The sequence below is a fragment of the Salvelinus namaycush genome, chromosome 39 (assembly GCF_016432855.1).
Source record: "Salvelinus namaycush isolate Seneca chromosome 39, SaNama_1.0, whole genome shotgun sequence".
NCBI lineage: Eukaryota > Metazoa > Chordata > Actinopteri > Salmoniformes > Salmonidae > Salvelinus > Salvelinus namaycush.
The window spans coordinates 5,731,011-5,756,522 of record NC_052345.1 but is presented as its reverse complement, the minus strand read 5'-3'; the positions used below and the strand labels follow the sequence as shown (position 1 = coordinate 5,756,522).

Sequence of the window (25,512 nt, the reverse complement as noted above, 5' to 3'; positions counted from 1 at the left end):
ATGCTCCTTTGCTGCAAAACCAATTGCCCCCTGGGACAAATAAAGTTGAAACTTGATTATTACTGTGTTTTATATTGTACCAATGCATCTCCCCCTCTCTTGCTACCTCTCTCTCTCCCATCTCTCTCTCCCTCCCTCTATCCCTCCTGCCCATCTCCCCCCCCTCTCTCTCTCTGTATCTCTCTCTGTGTATCTCTCTCTCTCTCATTTGAAGGTTTCATTTCATCAATGCTTCTATTATGTCCCTTCCACAGAGACACTGAAGTGTGAGGATGACAAAAAAAATTACGCAAAAACGGGTCAGGAAACAAGAGGCTTCCGGTAAATTCACCAGCGGTGGACAAAATGATGGGATCCTGAGACTAAATGCTAACCACCTACTCAGACATTAACAGCGATTGTTTCCCCAACATAACTACTGAAGGTGTATCATGCCCCCAGTTTCCATTACAGCCCACTGTTTTTCATCAAAACAAGTTAATTGATATGGCATGACTCATTTAATGTGTTTTGACAAGAATTCCGGGCTGCAATTTTCATTACAAAAACAACCCTAATATCCCCAATTTAGACATTAGTCTTGGCATAGCATTTCAACACGTTTAGGGACAATCTGAAATGGCCCCCTATTTCCTAGTGCACTAGTATCACCCTAGTAGTGCACCCTATAGTGCACTACTAGGATGCCATTTCAACAGTCTGAGTCTGTCCTTAGGGCTCGCTGTAAGGGATGAGCTGGTTGTTATGGTCGCCAGTTAAGCCTAGAAGAATGAGCTGTAGTTATTGGAATAGTTGACCTGGGTTCTCCACTGGTGCCCTGGTGTTGGGGGATCCAGCCTGCATGGTTTGTTCGTCATCATCCATGGCTTAAGGCAAGGGTGTGTGTGTGTGTGTGTGTGTGTGTGTGTGTGTGCGTGCGTGCGTGCGTGCGTAGGCGTGCGTGCGTAGGGGTGCGTGCGTAGGCGTGCGTGCGTAGGGGTGCGTGCGTGCGTGGGGGTGCGTGCGTGCGTGGGAGTGTGTGTGTGTGTGTGTGTGTGTGTAGGAGTTTGTGTAAGCTAGGCTCCCTTGTTTTGTCACGGGAACTACCCTTTAATTAAAGAACATAGAGCTTGTTTTAATTGAAATGATAACTTGGAGGGGAAGGGTTGACCCGTGTCATAAGAGGAGGGTTGTAAACAGCATGATTCCACCCCTTGGTGGTGGGTCAGTTGTGTGTGTGTGTGTGTGTGTGTGTGTGTGTGTGTGTGTGTGTGTGTGTGTGTGTGTGTGTGTGTGTGTGTGTGTGTGTGTGTGTGTGTGTGTGTGTGTGTGTGTGTGTGTGTGTGTGTGTTTTGTAAGAGGCATGGTTCCACCCTTTAGTGGGTCAGTAGTGTGTCTTTGGCTTTTTCAGACACCACTCAATCAGCCCCAAGCCATGGCCTTCTCATAAGCCTTTCTCCCACACTGGAGACCAGCGCTGTCTGTCTTTCTGTCAGTCTGTCTGGGAAGTTATTTTGATTTACTGATTTTTTATTTAACCTTTATTTAACTAGGCAAGTCAGTTAAGAACAAATTCTTATTTGCAATGACGGCCTACCAAAAGACAAAAGGCCTCCTGCGGGGAAGTGAGCCTGGGATTTAAAAAATGAAAAAATAAATGCAATATAAATATAGGACAAAACAGACATCACAACAAGAGAGACACAACACTACATAAAGAGAGACCTAAGACAACAACATAACAGCAAAACATGACAACACAGCATGGTAGCAACATAACATGGTAGCAGCACAAAAACATGGTACAAACATTACTGGGCAAAGTCAGCAGCACAAAGGTCAAGAAGGTAGAGACAACAATACATCATACAAAGCAGCCACAACTGTCAGTAAGAGTGTCCATGATTGAGTCTTTGAATGAAGAGATTGAGATAAAACTGTCCAGTTTGAGTATTTGTTGCAGCTTGTTCCAGTCGCTAGCTGCAGCAAACTGAAAAGAGGAGCGACCCAGTGCTTTGCTTTGGGGACCTTTAACAAAATGTGACTGGCAGAATGGGTGTTGTATGTGGAGAATGAGGGCTGCAGTAGATATCTCAGATAGGGGGGAGTGAGGCCTAAGAGGGTTTTATAAATAAGCATCAACCAGTGGGTCTTGCGACGGGTATACAGAGATGAATAGTTTACAGAGGAGTGTAGAGTGCAGTGATGTGTCCTATAAGGAGCATTGGTGGAATATCTGATGGCCGAATGGTAAAGAACTCATAGAATTAGGAATTTGAAACTCCTATATAAGCTACTCGTATATAGGCCTACTAATATTCTGGAGCGTTTTATTTATAGACCCATTCATTTCATAAATGCAACACCTTTAAACAAGGCCCCTGAGCCAGAGCAGACCAGACCAGGGCAGCTAGCTCTGTCCCTCAAATGGCTTCCATCCTTTCCTTCCTCTTTTCCCTCTACGCAGCAGGGCATGACAGAGAGGGGACGGACTCTGTCGTGGTTCCCTTGTGCGTTGGACTTAAAACTTTTCTCTGTGAACCTTACATCAAACACCCATGGCCCACTGCTGCTGCTTTGAAGTGGTGTGTCTGTGTGTGTGTGTGTGTGTGTGTGTGTGTGTGTGTGTGTGTGTGTGTGTGTGTGTGTGTGTGTGTGTGTGTGTGTGTGTGTGTGTGTGTGTGTGTGTGTGTGTGTGTGTGTGTGTGTGTGTGTGTTTGAAGTAGATTTCAAAGAGGAGAGAGCTCTGTCTCAACATGTAGGGTAAAAAGAACTATCTCGTGCTGTAAAAAGCTAAAAGGCTCCTGGGAAATGGGCAAAGAATCAAGGGTAATCAGTTCCTTCCATTCCAGGCAGTCACACAAAAAATGGAGTACTTTTCCCTCTTTTTCAAAGGAATGCTCCTTCCTGGTTGAAGTTCAAGAAGACTGGAGTTTTTTCAGCCTATTCAGGCACATGTGCCGAATACAACAGGTGTAGTAGACCTTACAGTGAAATGCTTACTTACAAGCCCTTAACCAACAATGCAGTTTTAAGAAAAATACCTTAAAGAAAATAGAAATAAAAGTAACAAATAATTAAAGAGCAGCAGTAAAATAACAATAGTGAGGCTATATACAGGGGGTACCGGTACAGAGTCAATGTGCGGGGGTTAGTTGAGGTAATTGAGGTAATATGTACATGTAGGTAGAGTTATTAAAGTGACTATGCATAGATAATAAACAGAGAGTAGCAGCAGAGTAAAAGAGGGGGGGGGGGCAATGCAAATAGTCTGGGTAGCCATTTGATTAGATGTTCAGGAGTCTTATGGCTTGGAGGTAGAAGCTGTTTAGAAGCCTGCTGGACCTAGACTTGGCGCTCCGGTACCGCTTGCCGTGCGGTAGCAGAGAGAACAGTCTATGACTGGGGTGGTTGGAGTCTTTGACAATTTTTAGGGCCTTCCTCTGACACTGCCTGGTATAGAGGTCCTGGATGGCAGGAAGCTTGGCCCCAGTGATGTACTGGGCCGTACGCACTACCCTCTGTAGTGCCTTGTGGTCGGAGGCCGAGCAGTTGCCATATCAGGCAGTGATGCAACCAGTCAGGATGTTCTCGATGGTGCAGCTGTAGCACCTTTTGAGGATCTGAGGACCCATGCCAAATCTTTTCAGTCTACATGTTGCACACACCTGGACCTGGTCCAGAGAGACAACAATAGTCTGAATGTAGACAATATGAATGGGTGTGTGTGACCTATCCTCCCAATTGCTGATAATATTAAAGTAATCCTTCATTCACATTACCTTAGTGATATGAACAAAACAGCCTACATGAGTCAAAAAGAACACCAAAATATAATCGTATTACATACAGTGCTTACAGCCACCTTATCCACCAACTCTAATAGTTTTCATTATGTTGCTATCATAAAGAAATATTGGAGTAATATTGTCTGTAGTCTACAAAATCTGAGGGCCAAAGAGACGTAGAGACAACCGTCGGCAGGAACATACCTTGAAAAGCCGGCGTCAGGACCATGCGGCGTTCATCAGGCAGATGCAGGCTCTCCGTGTGCCCCATGCGCCACAATCCTCCAAGCACGGTTTCGTGCCTTGTAACCTGCATTCATAAAAGCCCTATCACCAGCAAGAAGCAAAGCAGCCTCTACTGCTAGCTGCCTTTCAGTTTATTTTCCTCCTGGAAAAGCAGCCGGCAAAAGCAGTCCAAGTGAACAAAAATGGCCAGAAGTGATAGGCAGAAAAGAGAGTTGAAGAGCGAATATGTGTTTCTGGACTCCGAAACGTCTATGGATCGGCAAGATTTTGATATGTCTAGTTGCTCTATCAATGACGTCTTCAACTCCAGAGACTGCGCTTCTTCTCCATTGAGTCAGATTGATACTTTTCTGAAAAACGTTCAGGTTTTGCTGGAAGCAGCAAGTTTTATCGAGAACGCCGAGAGGAAGGATGGAAGTAAGTTTATTTTGTGTAACGGTTTCCCCCCCAGTAATATTCAGGGAAACAAGAGTTTCATTGTCAACAGACGCGAGACAACAAAGGGCTGAGTTCATTCAACTGATCGACTTATTATTCTCATGCATGCATTATTATGCACTCGCACTGATATTGCACTGCACTAATAACCTAATATTATGAATGTAATACATTATCTATTACTTTCCATGTAGCCTAGATTTCTGATATGATTAAGATATATTTATTTTTGTTGGTTGTACGTTTTTCTACCCCTCAAAAGCATAATTTGCTTTGCACCTGCTCACTGTAACAATTTCATAATTTAGCCTACATTTCTATTTCACCATATAGGCCAGGCCACTGACAAAGCCTAGATTGATTAAACCCCACATTGGTTTTGGGTGTGGGTGCACAGAACATTGTATTGGCCATTACTTTGAGATTAGATATATCTGACCAAAGCATCGCAGCGCCCTCCAACTCATTTTTGGGTGACGTCATAGTGCCCCGCATCCTTCTCTGTAGCCTAAACAGCTCGATTGTTAGGGGGGAGAGATAGGCCTATTGTTAGATGTTTGCACATATTTCAAATAGGATGCCTTTTCTCACATTTTTGACGCTAGCTTAGAGCACCTGGTTTCAGTTGTATTGCTTTATATTTCTGTTCATTGTGCAATAGTTTCACAATCTGTAAATCTCAATCTCAAAATGATTTTGTTGATTAGATGCCTACTTTATTAGATTTTTAAAATAAAAAATACTTTCTTTTGTACACTATTTATGTATCAGGTTATTGCAAAAAGTGTAATATAATAAGTACGTTTCAAAGTTACAGAAAATTGATTACTATTCTCTTATTATAGAACAAATAATGAGATCTTTCGTGCAACATTTTCATCTCTCCTTTTTTCCTACCCGATTGTTGTTGCTTCCTGATACTTGCGGGTTTTCCACATGGCGCGAAATCCCTTTGTGATTGGTCAAGTGCAAGTTCGCATGAGATGCCTGTCACAAGGTATCACCAATCGAGCGTCTCCTTTGCGGTGATGTAATTTGTTGCTGGGCCTGGCTTCAGTCGGCCGGTACACCCCCACTCTGGTGTTGATTCATGGGACTTGCAGTCTTTTTTGCCAGAAATGAATGCGAGAAGAGATATGGTCATCGAGAATAGCATACAGACCGGGTTTCAACTACAGTCCAGTGGACAATATTCATGTTTGATGTATTTGGTCTGGAGTGATCAGTAACCCATTCCTGCTTTTAAACCAATTATAGGCCAGCTAATAACGTCGTATAACAACTTAATAACATAGGAGTACCAGGCTATTAGAATATGGCTTATTCATATCATTTAGTCTCTTTCCTTTAAATTTCCAATTAAAAGTAATTATTTCAATAACATGAAACGTTGTACGTGGACAGTAGCACCGTGCAAAGTTTCATTGCAGCCATAGCATAAGGGTCATATTTTCAGCGTAGAGATCAATAGAATAAAGACTAAATATCCCATAAAGCTTTGCGTCGAGACCAGCCCCCAGCTTGTGCTAGGTCTCCGCCCCTCAGCTGTGGAGCTAGGTAAACAAACTGGGAGGAGTGAACACAGGCAGCAGCAGGGACTTTTCAGGCTTTGGGTGGAAATTTGATGTCGTTTATATTCATTTTATACCATTTGTAACTGTTTTTCCTGAATACTTTGAATACTTTTCCACACTCGTTTTTCGATTTTTGAAACGGCTGAAAACCTGAATCACTAGGCTGCAGCTAGCTACCTGTGTTTCATATTAAAACTGGGCAGATTTTTTTCGACAGGGCTTTTAAATACAAAGCCAGCAAACAAAATAGCTAACAAGACAAGACATTCATGAAGTAACGTTTTGTGTTATACTCAACGAGGAACAATTATTCCGATTTTGGAACTTGAACCGCAATACTACCTGTCTTTGAAATAGTATCACAAGTTGCAGAAACGTTTAGCTAACGTTCGCTAGCTCCAGCAGAATGACGGCAGTGCAGTTGATGAACATCCAGAGGTTATTGGAAGCGGCAGAATATCTAGATAGAAGGGAGAGAGGTATGCAAAAGAAAAACACTTTAGACATTTGTGGATAGATTAGTTTAATTTGATTATGTAGGTTAATTTGTGTCGTTTCAGAGTTTTAAATAATTTGCTTGTCATGTTTGACAACTTTAAAATACACCACAGACAAATGTAGCTAGGCTATGTAAGTGTTCTGTGTGTGTGTTGATGCTGTTTTCAAGCGTCATCACCGAAAAACAAACGATTAATTCCGTTAACGGTAGATATGTGGGTGGCATGAGTTGCCCCATATATTTGGATGATCAACATTGTAAATATTTTTCCGTTGTTTACAAAATGTTGCATATGGTGGGGACGGTCCAACTCGCCCTAACCACAATTTTATTTCAACAGAGTGTGAACACGGATATGCATCGACGTTTCCGTCGTCAATTCAGAACACGAACTACCAGAGGCAAAATAAATTTCGAAACAAGAAGTTCCACAATAACCATAACAGGTAAGAAAAACGGCACTTTTGTTGATCAATAGCTTTATGCATGCGATGCCAATGTGTTATTTGCCTGGGTATGTATGTTGATCTAAACAAATGAATGAACTGTCATTCAGTTGACTTTCTCTATAATAAGCTGAATGACCGATAACAATGCTGCCATAATGTGATATCACTCGACTGTCAGTGCAACTTTGCAGCCTAACAGCTGGTAAAACAGCCTAGATGTGGTTGCCACAACACCACTTGAGTGTCTTAACCTACTTCTGCCCTCTGTCGCAGCATGTAAGCTCACTTATAGAACACCGTGGCATGTTATAAGTGGGAGTTAACATATATTCAGAGAAATTGTCCAAGCATAAAATATACACGTGGATTAAAGACCGTGTAGCCTACAGAGAGTGAATGTTAGGGCACTCTTTGCTTGGGGCATGGGGTAGCACTAGCAGCTCGAGCTGCTATCATCAGCTGATTGTCAAATGGATGGAGGTTAGGGACTGGGATAAAGATAGAGATGGAAAAACAGACGAACACCACAGGGTTTAAAATTATTTTATGTACAAAACAAATCATACTTGGTTATAATATAGTCGTTATTACAGTCTTACAACTGTTTGCCATTTTACCATGTTGAAACATTCGTTATTTCTATATGTTGCTATACTCTTCCTAAGCTATAATATTTGGTTAGTTTTGTCCCCAACCCTGAAGGGAAAAAGCTCCTATTTGCTGCTGGTGTTGTATGCAGGCAGGCTGGTGTTGTATGCAGGCACGAGCAAGGTGAATACATAGAACCTTTTAAAAGACTGTCGATGTGACTTTATGATTTCCCCCCCCCCATTTGTATGTGTAATCTGATTATAAATGTCTATGCAGTTTAATCTAATGTATAAACGTTAGCCTGCACTTCAATAGCCAATCTATTTGAGAATGACATTCTACAAAGAGCCTTAGACGAGATTGATACTACTGCACGTAATGCTCTTTCAGAGGAAAATGCATTGAAGACTAGAGGCTGTATAGGCTTTAATAGCGTAAGGTGGTGTTTTCGGGTTAAGAACATGAACAGACTATTGTCCTCTACTTATACATCCATCATGGACAGCCAGCCATGATTCAATCCTACTGAGAGACTGAGAGCCCTTTTCATCTTAAACATGAGAGGAATGAAAAACAGGAACCAACATTTGACTCTATAGCTATAGTGTAGCCTAGTTATGCATGGCAAAGATAGTGATCAGATTGGCTCCGGTGTGTGTGTGGCCAGGTAAGGCCTCCTCGTGTGTAGCATGTTGAGTCTTATAGGTGATGGGCTTATCTCTCTCTCTCTGTCCCTCTTTCACCCTATACAGCCGGAACATGTTTATCTCATCTTGCAGGGATCCTACGTTCCTCCATTCAAGTCATCCGTATCTGTTGAGCTATAGCTACAGACATTCTGATCGCTCTCTGATAGCTGATTTGATGTGTCCTGTAACCTACTGTAGAGGGTGATTATACGCTATTGTCTACTGTATAGGCTAGTGCAGCGTTTCCCAAACTCGGTCCTCGGGACCCCACAGGGTGCACGTTTTGGTTTTTGCCCAAACACTACAAAGCTTGAACCAGGGTTCAAATACTATTTGAAATGTTTCAAGTAGTTTTAGAGTTTGCTCAAACCTGCTTTGAGTAAGGATGGGCATTTGAAATGATTTCACTATTCAAATAATATCACCATTTTTTGGGGGGGGGATATCCGGATAGTTGAAATTCTAAATAATCTTGACCAATGATGCAAAATTCCACAACAGCAGACAGTGCACAGTTGTTTTCATGGTGCTGTTTTGTTTTTTGTTGGCTAACAGTAGCCTGGGCTAACAGCAACAGTGGAAGAGAAGTCTGATCCTCGCCATCAGGATACTGTGTTGTGTATTGATCTAGGTCATGTCTGGTGGACCCTCCGTTGGTGCGTGGCGGGCTGGGGATGTCACTGATTCAGACTGTTGGTAGTCAGCCGCTGGCCACCATTAGAACAATAGCAGCAGACACAGTTTGTCTGCACCCCTTTAATAGCTCTCCATCGTTTTTTTACAGGGGAGAAATAAACTTGCAGGAGCATAAAGTTTTAACGTTGTATACGAGAAGGCTTTGTACAGTTTATGAGCTGAGCTGTAAATTGTGTGGTATTTACACAAATAAATGGAGTCTGGCTCCTGGCTGGCTGGTGGACTATAGGCTCTATAGATAAAAACGGTTTAGATTCATCAAGATACGCTTGTGTGTGTGGTGGGTGTAGGTTGTGTGTCTATGATTGTGTGTGTAGCCTAACACGCAGAGCCCAGCACGGTTGTTTATTTATACCACAGAGTTGCAAAATGTTCTGGGTGAGGATGACGTTTTTCTACATAATTATTTAAAGTTTGCACAGGAAATTGGTTACATCTTTGGCCTTGCTCGGCAATGATGGCAGGCTTAGCAGAGACCGGGTTCCCTGGTCCTGAGACCCTGTTAATGAGAAATGACTGTCACAGTTCGGTTGTTAACCCAGTCTTGCATACACAATAAGCACAAGAGCAGCAGCGGTGGTAATGTATTCTAATGGAGACATATGGTATTTTTTATTTACATCAATAATTAAACATTTTTAAAAAAGGATTTGGAGTCGATCTGAAGAGGCGCCAACTCCCAGAATCCCTTGTAACCTGGCAGCGTCTTTTTTCCTCCCCCTCTGTCTTTCTTCTTCCTCTCTTCCGCGCTCGTCCCTTGTTCCCTATAGCAGAACAGCGAGCTATCCAATCAGGTCAGCCTCTGCAGGCGGAGGCCATTTTTTTTGTGTGTGAAAATTTTGCGACTGTAATACTCCCCCTCCAATAAAGAGAAGTGCCTATATGACCTGGGAACCAATAAATGGTTCCTCCCTGTGGCAAGTGGGTTGAGGAGCTGAGGAGGAGTTTGTTTAAAAAGACACACACACACACACTCTCATACACACACACACACACACACACACTGGGCGGGCAGGCAGGCCATTTAGGCCGAGGCAGGAGGGCCTGATTATCTTCAGTGTGTTGCCATACAAAGAGGCTCTTAGGGGGACCAGCTGAATCACTTTGCATTATTAACACAGCACTGAGTCTGAGGCCTGGACTGACACACACACACACGCCACACTCTCAGGCAGCCATATACATGGGGCTACATGGGCTATGCACTGTTGGAGGAAGAGGAGGTTGAAGTGTGTGACGATACAGGCCCTTTGTATGGGACTGAAGCCTGGCCGGGCGTATCGACCAAATTCACAGTTCATGGTGCACACTGACTCTCAGGATCGGTCTTGGTATGGTACATCACAGTCCAGCCGGTCTGTGTGTGTGTTGTTGGAGGTTTGTATAGTACTTCTCAATTGGGATTAATTGATCAGACCAAGTCAAAGTAATTGCAGTATGCCACCAATATACTGTTGCCCTCAACTGAATCCGTGGCTGTTTGTTAAAATAGATAGGCCTATTGACTTTTGAATTGAAGCTTTTTAAATTATTGGATGTGTTGAAATGTCACAGGTCTTTGCGATGTGTTGGTGCCTTGGTTAACAAGTTCCTTTCTTGTTTTTCTGTTTGCAGGTCGACACATAATGAGTTGGAGAAGAACAGGTGAGTTGGTCTTTCATTTTCATTCTTATTAGACTTAAAACAAAAAGTAAACTATACTGAAAAGTCCAACTAGCCCCTCAAATTGCACTGCAAAAGCACTTGCTCTTAGCTTGCCAGTTTGGAGCTTTCCACCAGGCAACTTTACCCAGCAACAGGTTATTAAAACCAAAAGTAAGATTTGACCTAGTTCCTCTTAATCTAAGGACATTCTCTCTCCTATACTCCGCCTCTCTCTCTCTCTCTGCCCTCTCTTTCTCCCTTTCTCTCTCTCTGTGTTGTCTCTCTCTGCCCTTTCTCTCTCTCTGCCCTCCCTCCCCCTCTCTCTCTGTCCTCTCTCTCTCTTCTCTCCCTCCTCTCTCTATGTTGAGTCTCCACTGTACAGTACATTGGGTTCACTACTCTACAGTACATTGGGTTATGCAATGGGGCCATTGCTAAGGGCTTTGAGTTACACAGTTACAGCCAGGCAGGGCAGGGTTGGGTGCAAGCACAGCAGACTGGGCCTGAAACTAGAGGCATTTTCAGTGTATCAAATGGCTCCCTATTCCCTACAAAGTGTACTACTTTTCATCCGGGCCCATAGGGCACTATATAGGGAAAAAGGTACAATTTAGTCCCTGGTCAAAAATAGTGCGCTGCATAGTAAATAGGGTGCCATTTCAGACACCCAGGGTTTCATGGTTGCGTTGTACAGACAGAACACAGTGGATCCTTAGAAGCCCATATCAGATTTGGAGTTCAACCACCCACTTTGGAGTGTTTAGACTTCATCAATCGCCTGAGAGGAGAGGAAGGTCTGGAAGGGTTCACCTGGAAACCATCAATAATACGAGGCGAGACTGCGAAGGAGTTCTGGTAAAAACAAGCCCACTCATCTCATAATGTAGCCGCAAGCAATCCGTTTAATTACGTACCACCTCCTTGTTTATTTTGTGACTTGTCTAAATGACAGGGACATTGGGAGAGGAGATGTGTTGGATGACCAACTAACTAGTTAAGCAGACATGGTTATGATGTCATATCATCTCATGACTGTCCTGTGTTCTAGTGATACCATGCCATCCTACCATCCTGCCACAGAAACTGGTTCTGGCAGATAGTGCCCACATGGTTTTGCATCGTCAGTGCTGACGCAGCGTGTGGCCCTGGTGGCTCTGTGTGGGTTGTGGCCGAGATAAGTGATGAGGGTTGGAGGAGAGAGGAGACGTACAGATGTAGGATCTTCATTTGAGCCAGTTTGCTACAGCAGGAAAATAATCCTGCAGCAACTGAAAATGTGAATGAATATGTGGATTATAATTAATGGATGTTTTTGTAGGTTAAATCAAGTTTGAAATGTCAAAGTGGAAATTACAAACTTCAGAAGCCTTTTTAAACCTCAAATACACTACAAGTAAAAAAAAAAAAAAAAAAAAAGGAAAGATCTCCTACGACAGGGTGATCAAATTAAGATCCTACATCTGTAGGCTTTTACTGGTGTAACTAACTGATGTGCTTGTCTAGCTGGTTTCGAACATCCCGTGCTCAGTGCAGTATACTAAAACAGCACTGTAGCAGCCAAGTGCACCTGCTAGTTGCTGTTGACAAGGTCTTCAACCTACCACATGACATTTAGACCTAGGCCACAGTGAGTAGTGTTTTTGCTGGGTAGATTAAGCCTAAAACAAATCAATATTAAATGAGAGAAATTAGTTTCATTAATGGAGCAATCGTAAACCGTCCCTTTAAGAAAAAACATTCAAAACTCTGAATATAACTTCTAATCCCTATATTTGCATGCTGTAAGCCAATAACATACTTTATATGTCACGGGCCTACTAAGCCCGTTTGGCAGTGAATTGTCAAAGCAAGCCCTGCTGCACTCTGGATTCTGGAATGGAACACTCACCAGTTCCATTTTGTCAAGTTTATCAAACGGACTAGTTCCATTCTTCTTGCTACCGCAGCAGGTCCGTGAGGTGATAACCCGGTAGTGACAGAGCCGTGCGGCAGACAGAGATGACAGGGTAGGAGATGAAAGGGACCTGAAACCCAGAAACCACATTCCAGATGCTCACATACTGTAGCAACAGCCTCCACTACCACCAGACTAGATAACGCCTCGGTTTCACCCTCTTTGATTATTTAGCTGTCTCTTATAAACCAGTTTGGCTCATACATGCAGACGTGAAATTATAGACTACTGCATTAGAGCTAGAGTTTAAACTGGTTGGTTTAGCTTGTTTGTTAGGGTATGCTGGGTGCTTCCCAAAGCGTCACTTAACATTACACAAGACAAATAGTACCTAAGACAAATTATAAACTGGGTGGTTTGAGCCCTGAATACTGATTGGCTGAAAGCCGAGGTACAGTTGAAGTCGGACGTTTACATACACTTAGGTTGGAGTCATTAAAACTCGTTTTTCAACAACTCCACAAATGTCTTGTTATCAAACTATAGTTTTGGCAAGTCGGTTAGGACATCTACTTTGTGCATGACATAAGTAATTTTTCCAACAATTGTTTACAGACAGATTATTTCACTTATAATTCACTGTATCACAATTCCAGTGGGTCAGAAGTTTACTTACATTAATTTGACTGTGCCTTTAAACAGCTTGGAAAATTCCAGAAATGATGTCATGGCTTTAGAAGCTTCTGATAGGCTAATTAACATCATTTGAGTCAGTTGGAGGTGTACCTGTGGATGTATTTCAAGGCCTACCTTCAAACTCACTGCCTCTTTGCTTGACATCATGGGAAAATCAAAAGAAATCAGACAAGACCTCAGGAAAAGAATTGTAGATCTCCACAAGTCTGGTTCATTCTTGGGAGCAATTTCCAAACGCCTGAAGGTACCACGTTCATCTCTACAAACAATAGTACGCAAGTGTAAACACCCTGGGAACACGTAGCCGGTATACCGCTCAAGAAGGAGATGCGTTCTGTCTCCTAGAGATGAACGTACTTTGGTGTGAAAAGTGCAAATCAATCCCAGAACAACAGCAAAGGACCTTGTGAAGATGCTGGAGGAAACCGGTACAAAAGTATCTATATCCACAGTAAAACGAGTCCTATATTGACATAACCTGAAAGGCCGCTCAGCAAGGAAGAAGCCACTGCTCCAAAACCGCCATAAAAAAGCCAGACATCAGTCAGGAAGTTAAAGCTTGGTCGCAAATGGGTCTTCCAAATGGACAATGACCCCAAGCATACTTCCAAAGTTGTGGCAAAATGGCTTAAGGACAGCAAAGTCAAGGTATTGGAGTGGCCATCACAAAGCTCTGACCTCAATCCTATAGAACATTTGTGGGCAGAACTGAAAAAGTGTGTGCGAGCAAGGAGGCCTACTCACCTAACTCGTGTACACCAGCTCTGTCAGGAGGAATGGGACAAAATTCACCCAACTTATTGTGGGAAGCTTATGGAAGGCTACCCAAAACGTTTGACCCAAGGTAAATAATTTAAAGGCAATGCTACCAAATACTAATTGAGTGTATGTAAACTTCTGACCCACTGGGAATGTGATGAAAGAAATAAAAGCTGAAATTAATCATTCTCTCTACTATTATTCTGACATTTCACATTCTTAAAATAAAGTGGTGATCCTAACTGGCCTAAGACAGGGAATTTTTACTTGGATTAAATGTCAGGAATTGTGAAAAACTGAGTTTAAATGTATTTGGCTAATGTGTATGTAAACTTCCGACTTCAACTGTATATCACACCGTATGACAAAACCTTAATTTATTTATATTTTTTAAATAAAATAAATAAAAAATCTCCCCTTTTCTCCCCAATTTTCGTGGTATCCAATCGCTAGTAATTACTATCTTGTCGCATCGCTACAACTCCCGTACGGGCTCGGGAGAGACGAAGGTCGAAAGCTACGCGTCCTCCGAAGCACAACCCAACCAAGCCGCACTGCTTCTTAACACAGCGCGCCTCCAACCCGGAAGCCAGCCGCACCAATGTGTCGGAGGAAACACCGTACACCTGGCCCCCTTGGTTAGCGCGCACTGCGCCTGGCCCACCATAGGAGTCGCTGGAGCGCGATGAGACAAGGATATCCCTACCGGCCAAACCCTCCCTAACCCGGACGACGCTAGGCCAATTGTGCGTCGCCCCACGGACCTCCCGGTCGCGGCCGGCTGCGACAGAGCCTGGGCGCGAACACAAAACCTTAATTTTGACTGTTCTAATTACTTTGGACAACCAGTTTATAATAGCAATAAGGCACCTCGGGGGTGCCACGGCTAAGGGCTGTATTGTCCATATACCACACCTCCTCAGGCCTAATTGCTTAATTATACCATTCGATTGTTTGTTTGTGGGGTGCTTCCTTGCTAGAGTAGTATGTCAGTTAGCATATTGCTTACCAAATAGCCTAGCCCCTAATGCACCACTTAGTATTCTACTAACTAAACCCTACCATTAGCTTGTTTGCTATGCGTGATGCTAGGCTAAGTATTGTATGTACGGTATACATGCTGCTAGTGAGGGATTCAATGACAGTAGTCCCTATTGAACCAGCTGCGTGTTCAACTGGCCATGCTGTTTTATGATGTCTCTGTTGATGGGTAATCAAGAGGGCCAGGCTTTTACTCTGGGACATAAATCTAGAGATGCCGTCTCTCTCACCGCTCCCTATTCATTTCATATTGTGTATTAGGCCAATAATACACCAGACAATAATAAAAACTCCCGAAATGATATTGGTGCTGGTGGTTGGGTGTCTCTAGACTCTGCCGCTGATGAAATGATATTTAGTTTTTACCCTCTATGCTTTATGACAACGGGTTGTGCAAACAGACTCTCTCTTAAACACCTTTCAGCAAACAGATGTCTGTGGTATATTAAGGGTACAATCTGCAATATTTACTGCAGTTCAATTGCCATTTCAATTACCCACTACCCATTGATTCTTGAAGTGGTCAGGGCTGCAATAGGAATGGCTGAAATAGGAATTCAGGGTTGTCCCTTTGCACTCATCTTTTCCCCATTGCGTCTGTCTGTCTGTCTGTCTGTCTGCCTGCCCTTTGGTGGCATCCTGTCTGGTAAGGATGTGCATCGTTCCCTTTCAAAGTGAATCGATACGTATCTAGATACATCGGCTCTGATACAGGAATTACATGTTTTAGTTTGAAACAATTTGTTGCGATTGGGATTGATGAGAGAACGATACGATACACCAACATTTTCCTTTCTAAATTAAAATCTGCTGCTGATGGAGCTCATGAGCTGAGCCTCTCTGAGCTGGATCTCGTGTGTGTGTGTGTGTGTGTGTGTGTGTGTGTGTGTGTGTGTGTGTGTGTGTGTGTGTGTGTGTGTGTGTGTGTGTGTGTGTGTGTGTGTGTGTGTGTGTGTGTGTGTGTGTGTGTGTGTGTAAATAATGTATGTCTATGGTGTATACTATGTAGGCCTCTGATCTGAGCCATAAGGGAGACTAGGCGTCTCCCACCCCACTATCAGATTAGGGGGGTAATGTGTTTTTTGTGCCGTCACTTTGTTTGAGCTAGTAATGTAAAATCTCCAAATCCATTGGACGTTTTCAGTGGGCTTGAGTTTGAGTTTATTTTTATTTTTACAGGGACAGTGCACATTAATCAACGTTTCAGTAAAAGTGCCGGTTTTAGCCAGCCGGCTAATTTTCAACCGCAGTCCCTGGGCAGGTTATTAAAAACAATTACAATATAGACAATAGCAACATAGAACAAGCAAGACATAGCAACATAGGACAAGCAAGACATAGCATACAGACAGAGCAACATAGGACAAGCAAGACGTAGCATACAGACAGAGCAACATAGAACAAAAAGCAGCAAGACAAAATTCATAAAAGCAACAAAGTGTTTCCAGACCTCACAAGTTACAGACAACAGACATGGAAAGCGGCAACACACAGCTAGGGACCATGTTCACAAATCTGATTGACCTTTAGCCATGTCTTCAAGCATTTTGTGAAAGTGTGATATGTGGTGCAGTTATGTGTGTCTGATGGCAGTGTTTCTTTTCTCCTTCTGCAGATGAGATTTGTGTCTCTGGTAACTTGCTTCTATTCTGGTTCAACACAACTTTCAACAGTGCATAGATAACAATAACCTAGCAAATTCCACGGGTTGTCACGCAACTAATAAAGCCTAATGTTTGCGCAAGATCAGGAACAGCCGCCTACCTGGCGCTGGTCAGCACCTCCAAGCTGGGCACAGTGAGCAGTTTGACTAGGCTTGGTTGTTCTGCATGAAAAATAACTTGTAGGTCAATGACTGTCAACACAGTAACATGTTTAGTTTGACGCTGAATCAGAGGACGCATCAGTTGTCACAAAATATGAGAGGTATTTTCAGAAGGTAAAAACTAATATGAGCAAAACTTTGTAGTGAACCGGCGATTCGTTACGTTTGAATACATTTTCTGACCGGTGAATGCTACATTTGAATCGGTTTGGGGTCCGCGAAGCCACGCAGTCTTATCTTAATCATTTGAATCGGGAACGATGCGTATCGGTGTCTTGTTATATCCCTACTGCCTGGTGTTTGTTTTGGCTGGCCCACAGTCTGATGAGAATGGCCATGGCTCATTACCAGGGGACTTTGGAATGGTGTGGGACAGAACGACGGCTGCTTCTGTTGTCACTCAAAACATTATTTTGTGTCTGCATTTTTTTGTGTCTGCATTTTTTTGTGTCTGCTCGCGTTATATATTGGATAGCATGCATGTGATGTTCTGAACAATGCTGATGAGGCTTCTAATATAAAACTGTATACCATGGCATTGTTGAATACTCGTTTCTGATTGGCTTGAAGGGCATTCTCGAGTGTGCATTATTCCCCTATAACACACAGTATATCAGCACGGTAGTATGTAATGGCTTTAGTTCATTCTTACATGTTCTATGTTTGAGCTGCTTTTAAAAGCAAAAGTCAGATTGAAAACATTATTGGCAATGTTGAATTGGATTTTCATAATAGCAAGCTAGGACTGATGGTTTGGTTAGCTTAATTACCAAGTCTATTTGTCTGGTTACCAAGGCAACTACTGTAGCTATCTAGTTAACTAAGCTACTTCAGTGGATGTTAAACACATTTCTACATACAAATGAACACATTTGTAGCTGCAAATGTGTTATATTATAGCCATGGTATAAAAGAGGTAGTCAACTCTGGGTTCTATGCGTCCTCTGAAAAAGAATGCAACTCCGTGGGAGGTCAGTTTCTCTCCGCCAGCGCGTAATGAAACACACCTTCCACGTCGTTAATTATTTTCCATTGGACGCATAGCCCCTCATTGATTATCCCTTACGTGTTGCATTCAATTGAACATAAGTTCAGAAGAACCTCATGTCTTCTCTCAGCTGAGTATTCAGAATGACTTTAGGGGAGCACAATAAGACAATGAGACACAATACCAAAGTTGTGACTTCACATTGAAAGCTGTTTTCGTTTTTAGGCCCAGGCTTTAGTACTCTCACGTGCTCAGGCCTACATCCTTCATGGCGTGTGAGAGCATAGTTTGCCCCAATTCTCCTCCGACCATAGCAACAACAATACCCACCCTCCCTGTTGTCAGGCCTTGCAGCCAGGCCCAAACTGGCCCTAGTTGGGCTTCATCCCAAATGGCAACATATTCCCTATATAGGGCACTACCCTATCGGCTCTGGTCAAAAGCAGTGCACTAAATAGGGAATAGGGTGCGATTTGGGACCTATTTGTTCCTAACCAACCAACGTGATGCCTTGTAAGCTTTTCTTGGCTCAGAAAAGCAGCTTAAGGGACTTGATCTTTGGTCTGGCGAGCACAGCAGAGTCAGAGTGGAGCACAGCAGTGTCAGAGTGGAGCACAGCAGTGTCAGAGTGGAGCACAGCAGAGTCAGAGTGGAGCACAGCAGAGTCAGAGTGGAGCACAGCAGAGTCAGAGTGGAGCACAGCAGAGTCAGAGTGGAGCACAGCAGTGTCAGAGTGGAGCACAGTAGTGTCAGAGTGGAGCACAGTAGTGTCAGAGTGGAGCACAGTAGTGTCAGAGTGGAGCACAGCAGAGTCAGAGTGGAGCACAGCAGAGTCAGAGTGGAGCACAGCAGAGTCAGAGTGGAGCACAGCAGAGTCAGAGTGGAGCACAGCAGAGTCAGAGTGGAGCACAGCAGAGTCAGAGTGGAGCACAGCAGAGTCAGAGAGTCAGAGTGGAGCACAGCAGAGTCAGAGTGGAGCACAGCAGAGTCAGAGTGGAGCACAGCAGAGTCAGAGTGGAGCACAGCAGAGTCAGAGTGGAGCACAGCAGAGTCAGAGTGGAGCACAGCAGAGTCAGAGTGGAGCACAGCAGAGTCAGAGTGGAGCACAGCAGTGTCAGAGTGGAGCACAGCAGTGTCAGAGTGGAGCACAGCAGAGTCAGAGTGGAGCACAGCAGAGTCAGAGTGGAGCACAGCAGAGTCAGAGTGGAGCACAGCAGAGTCAGGGTCGAGCACAGCAGAGTCAGAGTGGAGCACATGCTGGGGGCTGGAGCACTTTCCCCTCTGGTCAGCCAGAGCCGCTATTCTAACCGCTAACTTCTGTTTTGGTAAAAGAGTTCATTAGGCATTTCTAGCCGTTAGCATTAGCAAAGCTAGCAAAGTTATATTCTGTTATAGGAGTTAGTTAGCGGTTAGCATAGTGTAGCGTTAGCTGATCTGGCTGTGAGAGGGTGCAGGGTGAGTAGAGACAGAGAACACCTGTCTCACGAAGGGCCTGACTGAATGACACATATTTAGCCAATCGCGTGCACTAATCCACTAACATACACAAACCTAGATGTACTGTGTACACACAGTCCTACATCAGCTCATTATACACACACACACTCCGTGGAGGAGACACAGGAGAATCTCTAGGTCATCCTCTTTACGCACGTCTTTCTGACTGCCCTATATTCTCCCTCTGCTGAGTCGCTCTGTAAGAACACGCTGGTTTAGTGAGCACACACACACACACACACACACACACACACACACACACCCTCCAGCTGGATTAGGTGCCGGACACTCGTCCTTTCTTACCTGACCTTTGACTCCGGATATCTTTTCACCTCCTTGTTGTGCCCTTACACAGGGGATGTTTGTGTTTATACAGGATATTTGCATTAGCGAGTACAGCATTCCAAGATGTGCAGGATACGGGAGGGCCAGTTTGTTGAGGGATTACACACTGATGTTTGTTTAGAAGGATAGAAATAGAACCGTGTGTTGATTGTTTTTGGAATATCTCCCTGATAAGGCTGTAAAAAGCTTTCAAATGGCACAAATTGATACAGACAGTGCTTTCAATCAAATCAACACCTCTCCCTCGTTAGCCTTTTACCACAACTAATACCTTATGTGGTGGTATTTGAACAAGCACCCCGTAACGATAGTGGGTCACGCTTCTAGACAGTCCAAACCCACATCCCAAGTGGCTGTTTAGTTGGAGTGTTCCAGGATGGAATGCACTAATGTTCCGTTCTCTCCGCTACTGCTGCTGCTGCTAGTCCAGATTTGTGTCCCAACTGGCACCCTATTCCCCATGGGCCTTGGTCAAAAGTAGTGCACTACATAGGGAATCGGGTGCTATTTGGGACGCACTCTAGAGCAGTGTGTCAATCCGTTAGCATTCCAGCTAACCAAATCATCCACCGTTAAAGGAAGAACTAGAAGCCTGTTGGAAATGAACCACTTCAATAAATCTGTCTGGGGTCTATATTTAGACAGCTAGAGGGAAAACTGCTCAGTTTCCACCAATCATGGCTTTTTAAGGATTGTTGCACTCCAATCAAAATGCCGTATCTTCTGACGACATCATATCCTTCCTGGTTGGTTTGCGTGGGCGGTGGAGTGTCATTGTTTACAGTTAGTGGTCCGGAACAGGGACAGAACTAGCTTATAGGGTCCTGGGTTGGTGAACTACTGTATCTAGCCACTGTTACAAGGCAGGGTTAAGTGGATATGCTTTTAGGCTTTGAGGTGGGGGTGGGGAGACAGCTGTGTGTGTGTGTACAGTATTAGCATAAACCAGAGCAGAGTGAGATGAGAGAGGATAGCAGGGATAGCAGAAGGACAGTCGTGCCCCAGAAGCCAACATCTGGTTGGTTGGATGTCGGAGGGATCTCCCTCGGTTTTATCTGTTTCAGCCCAACGCGGTGTTTTAGGACAGTAAAGCCTTCTGGGTATTGGAGTTTAATCTAAAGCTCCTCTGACCTCAGGTCACTATAGAAGGGGGGGATGGCGGCATGGGAAGATAGGGAGGCATGGGACGAGAGGGAGGGATGGATGGTGATAGAGAAGAGATGAATGGATGGAAGAAGGGGAAGCGGGGAACGATAAAGGAAGGAATACGGGTCACCATGGAGATAGAGATTGAGGAGGGAATGCCACACTTCTTGTTTTGAGTAGTAGAGGGTTTGTGGACGCCAGAATCACATGATTCTGAGGTCATGTGATATAGGGGTCTGCTCTCTCATTCTCTCTCTCCTGTCCCTCCCTCTATCTCTCCTCTCTCCTCTCTCCACCCCTCCATCCCTCTCTCCAGTGGACCAGATTAAAAGCTACAGAGCAGAGAGATGTTAGGCACGTGTGAACTAATCCATGTGTGTTAGTGATGGGCCTGGCTGGCTTCAGCCCCTTAGTCCCAGTCTCACTGGGATCCTGCCTGCTATAACCTCCTGGACACTGCACAGCTGGCATAGCCTGCATAACCCCCTCCTCTACCTCCTTTTCCTCTAATCATCCCCCACTCTAACTATTTCTGTCTCTCTCTCTCTCAATGCAAAAGGCCAAAGCAAGTGACATAGACAATAAACAAGTATCTCTCTCTCTTTCACATGCCTACTTTTCTCTCTTTCTTCAAGCTCTCTCTTTCTCTTTCACTCACTTGTTTTTTACTGTACACCAGCTCTCTATCTGTTACATTCCACCCTCTCTCTTCTCTCGCAATGTTTCCTTCTCATCCCTCCCTCCCTCTCCGTGTTGCTCTGTTGCCATGCGTCATTGCAGATTCCTCTCTGTGGTTTGGCATGGGTTCAGTGAGCAGGCGTGACGTGAGGTGGAACAGATCGACTACAGTGTATATCTGCCCGCCAATTATCCGACAATTGGATTTATTTACCAACCAACCCTCTTCTGTGTGTGTGAGTATGTGATGTGGTGCGGGGTTCCCTGATATTCCAGGTATCCCGTGTTGATTCAACCCCTCTCCACGCCAGCTGGTTTGGAACGCAGTTCCACTGTGGCTCCAGACTAAACAACCCAGTGGTGGTCGGGATGGATCCACAGGATGTGCTGCTCTCGACCAGCCAATCAAATCTCAAAGGAATGAAGAAGTCTAAAAAGGGAATGATTGATAGCCAAAAGAGAGAGAGAGACACACACACACACACACACACACACACACACACACACACACACACACACACACACACACACACGCGCACACGCACGCACGCACTACTCTCTCAGACGAATATAGGCCTGTCCTGCCAATGTTATCTTTACACTAAAGGACTGGCGGACGCTTTACTGTTATCTATTATAAAACATAGACAGATGGGAGAGAGGGATGGATGTAGGGAGAGAGAAGGGGGGGGGGGGGCATACAATAAGTAGTGGGGGAGGGAGAGGTGGGGAGAGGGAGAGGTGGGGAGAAGCAGAGAGGGGGAAAAAGAGATGGAGAAAGAGAGACCGAGAGAGAGAGGGGGGAGAGAGAGAGGTGGGGAGAAGCAGAGAGGGGGAAAAAAGAGATGGAGAAAGAGAGAGAGAGAGAGGGGAGAGACCGTCATTAAAGACCTAACTCGTCCGTCTCTGTGTAATCTGCCCAGAAACTAGCATCTGAAGCCTACAGAAATGTATGGAATGCTGCGTCGTTAGCTGGGCTACTAAAGACAGAGTGCTCCAGCTCTTAGTGGTCGAGATAACATAGACAGCATCCTTGTATAGTGAAAACCCTCATTAAGCCAATAGGACAAAAGAGAACAAACACAAGGACATGAAGCTTGTCTAGCTGGCTATTGACAGAAAGAAACGATCTGGGACTCTTAGACTGGTACTTAGTAAATGAGAGAAAGAGAGAGATCCCTCCTTCGCTGTCTTCTTCTGAGTCGGGGACGTCTTATGAGGACAATCGTCCTTTTGAGTTCTTCACTGACAGGCAATTGTTATATATGTAACAAACAGCACTGAAGAATGAAAGGAATGTGGAATGTGTTCACTGTAGAAGTGTGTTACAGCCTACTGCACTCACTGGGGATCTTAGAGACTGATTAGTAAGTCTCGGGAGTCGGAATTCCCTCTCGGAATTAAGTCGGATGGTGACCCAAATTCCATGTCGGAATGACAGAGAAACATTGGGAATATAGCTATTCTGTGGAGGTGGGATTTATCACTTTGAGTGTGTGGGTATGGCGGTACTCAGTGTGTGTGTGTGTGTGTGTGTGTGTGTGTGTGTGTGTGTGTGTGTGTGTGTGTGTGTGTGTGTGTGTGTGTGTGTGTGTGTGTGTTTGTGTGTTTGTGTGTGTGTGTGTGTGTGTTTAAGCCCAGAAACGTGGCAGATCACGATGTCACCACTCACCACTGGGCAAGATATTACAGTCCACCGCTCGCCAGGAATATCAATGTGTTTCTTTATTTACATTCACGTCTTAGCTGTCACTCGGATTTACTTCCAATTTGCTTTGAGGGGGGACAGTGACACTTCCTATTGTCCTATGGGAAGGTGGCTCTGTGTCGATCAGCTGTATGGTCTGTCATTGGAGTAGAATAAGTAGCCTTTTACTAAGGAATCAAATAGGGAATCCCAAAGTAATGAATTGAATCAAATAGATCATAACATGTTTCTTTTGCTCTTTGATTATCTTGGCAGTATGGTTCTTTAGGACATTCTGTTCCATTTAGAAAATCATGTGTTTGCTACAAATAAAACATTTTATAAACTGGGTGGTTCGAGCCCTGAATGCTGATTGGCTGAAAGCCATGGTATATCATGCTGTATACCAAGGGTATGACAAAACATTTATTTTTACTGCTCTAATTACGTTGGTAACCAGGTTATAATGGCAATAAGGCACCTCGGGAGTTTGTGATATATGGCCAATATACCACGTATATGGGCTGTGTCCAGGCACTCCGTGTTGCATCGTGCGTATTGGCCATATACCACACCCACTCAATCTAGTACAGAACCTCGAAGTGACATTGACTGACTTCCTGGTGTGGTCGTCCTGTGGGAAGGCGGTGATATGTTGTGATGAAGGTGCTTTTGGGAGTTAACCATGTGGGTGCTTCAAAACAAAGACTACTGGGAGTTACTACCATGTGTTACTACCATGTGTTACTACCATGAGTTACTACCATGTGTTACTACCATGTGTTACTACCATGAGTTACTACCATGTGTTACTACCATGTGTTACTACCATGTGTTACTACCATGTGTTACTACCATGAGTTACTACCATGAGTTACTACCATGTGTTACTACCATGTGTTACTACCATGAGTTACTACCATGTGTTACTACCATGTGTTACTACCATGAGTTACTACCATGAGTTACTACCATGTGTTACTACCATGTGTTACTACCATGAGTTACTACCATGAGTTACTACCATGTGTTACTACCATGTGTTACTACCATGTGTTACTACCATGAGTTACTACCATGAGTTACTACCATGTGTTACTACCATGTGTTACTATCATGTGTTACTACCATGTGTTACTACCATGTGTTACTACCATGAGTTACTACCATGAGTTACTACCATGTGTTACTACCATGTGTTACTACCATGAGTTACTACCATGAGTTACTACCATGTGTTACTACCATGTGTTACTACCATGAGTTACTACCATGTGTTACTACCATGTGTTACTACCATGTGTTACTACCATGTGTTACTACCATGTGTTACTACCATGTGTTACTACCATGTGTTACTACCATGTGTTACTACCATGAGTTACTACCATGAGTTACTACCATGTGTTACTACCATGTGTTACTACCATGAGTTACTACCATGAGTTACTACCATGTGTTACTACCATGTGTTACTACCATGTGTTACTACCATGTGTTACTACCATGTGTTACTACCATGTGTTACTACCATGAGTTACTACCATGAGTTACTACCATGTGTTACTACCATGTGTTACTACCATGAGTTACTACCATGAGTTACTACCATGTGTTACTACCATGTGTTACTACCATGAGTTACTACCATGTGTTACTACCATGAGTTACTACCATGTGTTACTACCATGTGTTACTACCATGTGTTACTACCATGTGTTACTACCATGTGTTACTACCATGAGTTACTACCATGAGTTACTACCATGTGCTTTAAGCATGGAGAACAAACCGTCCATTAGGCTACGTGACCTATTGAGTCAGTTAGTTGGTCAGGTGCTGCTGGCACAACATGTGACCTGCACCATAGCAGTCACCACGTGACAGCACAGTGAGCAGTCGGCCTAAATGAAAGAGAAAGAGAACAACACACACACACACACACACACACACACACACACACACACACATACACACACTGAACAACGCAGGGCATCCTTACCAGAAAAACAACATCGCCATTGTGTTGGTAGCGTAGCTAGCAGACAAAAGTGATTCAACATTGGAGCCTGTGTTCGTGTGCATGTGTGTGTGTTTGTGACTATGAGGATACAGTAAGCTATCTGAGTTGTGTGTTTTTATAAGACGGGTGGGCGTGCACGTGACAGAGAGCAGGGTTCATGTACTCACACGGCTGCATGTATGTCATTGTTATGTACCATGTATGTGGGCTGTGTGAAGAGGGACTGCCACATGCATATTGCATTTCACCATCTGCAAAATGTACGGGGGTGGATCAACGCTCTGCATGTTTGGCCCATATATTCATTCTAGATTATTCCATATGATCTACAGGGGCGTAA

At 44.0% G+C, this 25,512-nt stretch overlaps 1 protein-coding gene across 5 annotated transcripts in view; it reads left to right on the top strand.

The window, feature by feature from the left end:
- The first annotated feature begins 4,085 nt into the window (after positions 1-4,085).
- mxi1 (max interactor 1, dimerization protein) overlaps positions 4,086-25,512 on the top strand; it is a 45,101-nt gene continuing 23,674 nt past the window's right edge. For 2 of the 5 annotated variants that reach the window (XR_005473846.1, XM_038978799.1), the window contains exons 1-3: positions 4,086-4,430; positions 6,865-6,970; positions 10,564-10,593. Coding sequence is in view for 4 of the 5 variants with exons in the window: in XM_038978799.1 (XP_038834727.1) it covers positions 4,196-4,430; positions 6,865-6,970; positions 10,564-10,593 (371 nt within the window). In the remaining variant the exon portion in view is untranslated. Of the gene's footprint in view, positions 4,431-6,012; positions 6,505-6,864; positions 6,971-10,563; positions 10,594-25,512 lie in introns of those variants that run through there. The other 3 variants (XM_038978802.1, XM_038978801.1, XM_038978800.1) reach the window with 2 other exon arrangements.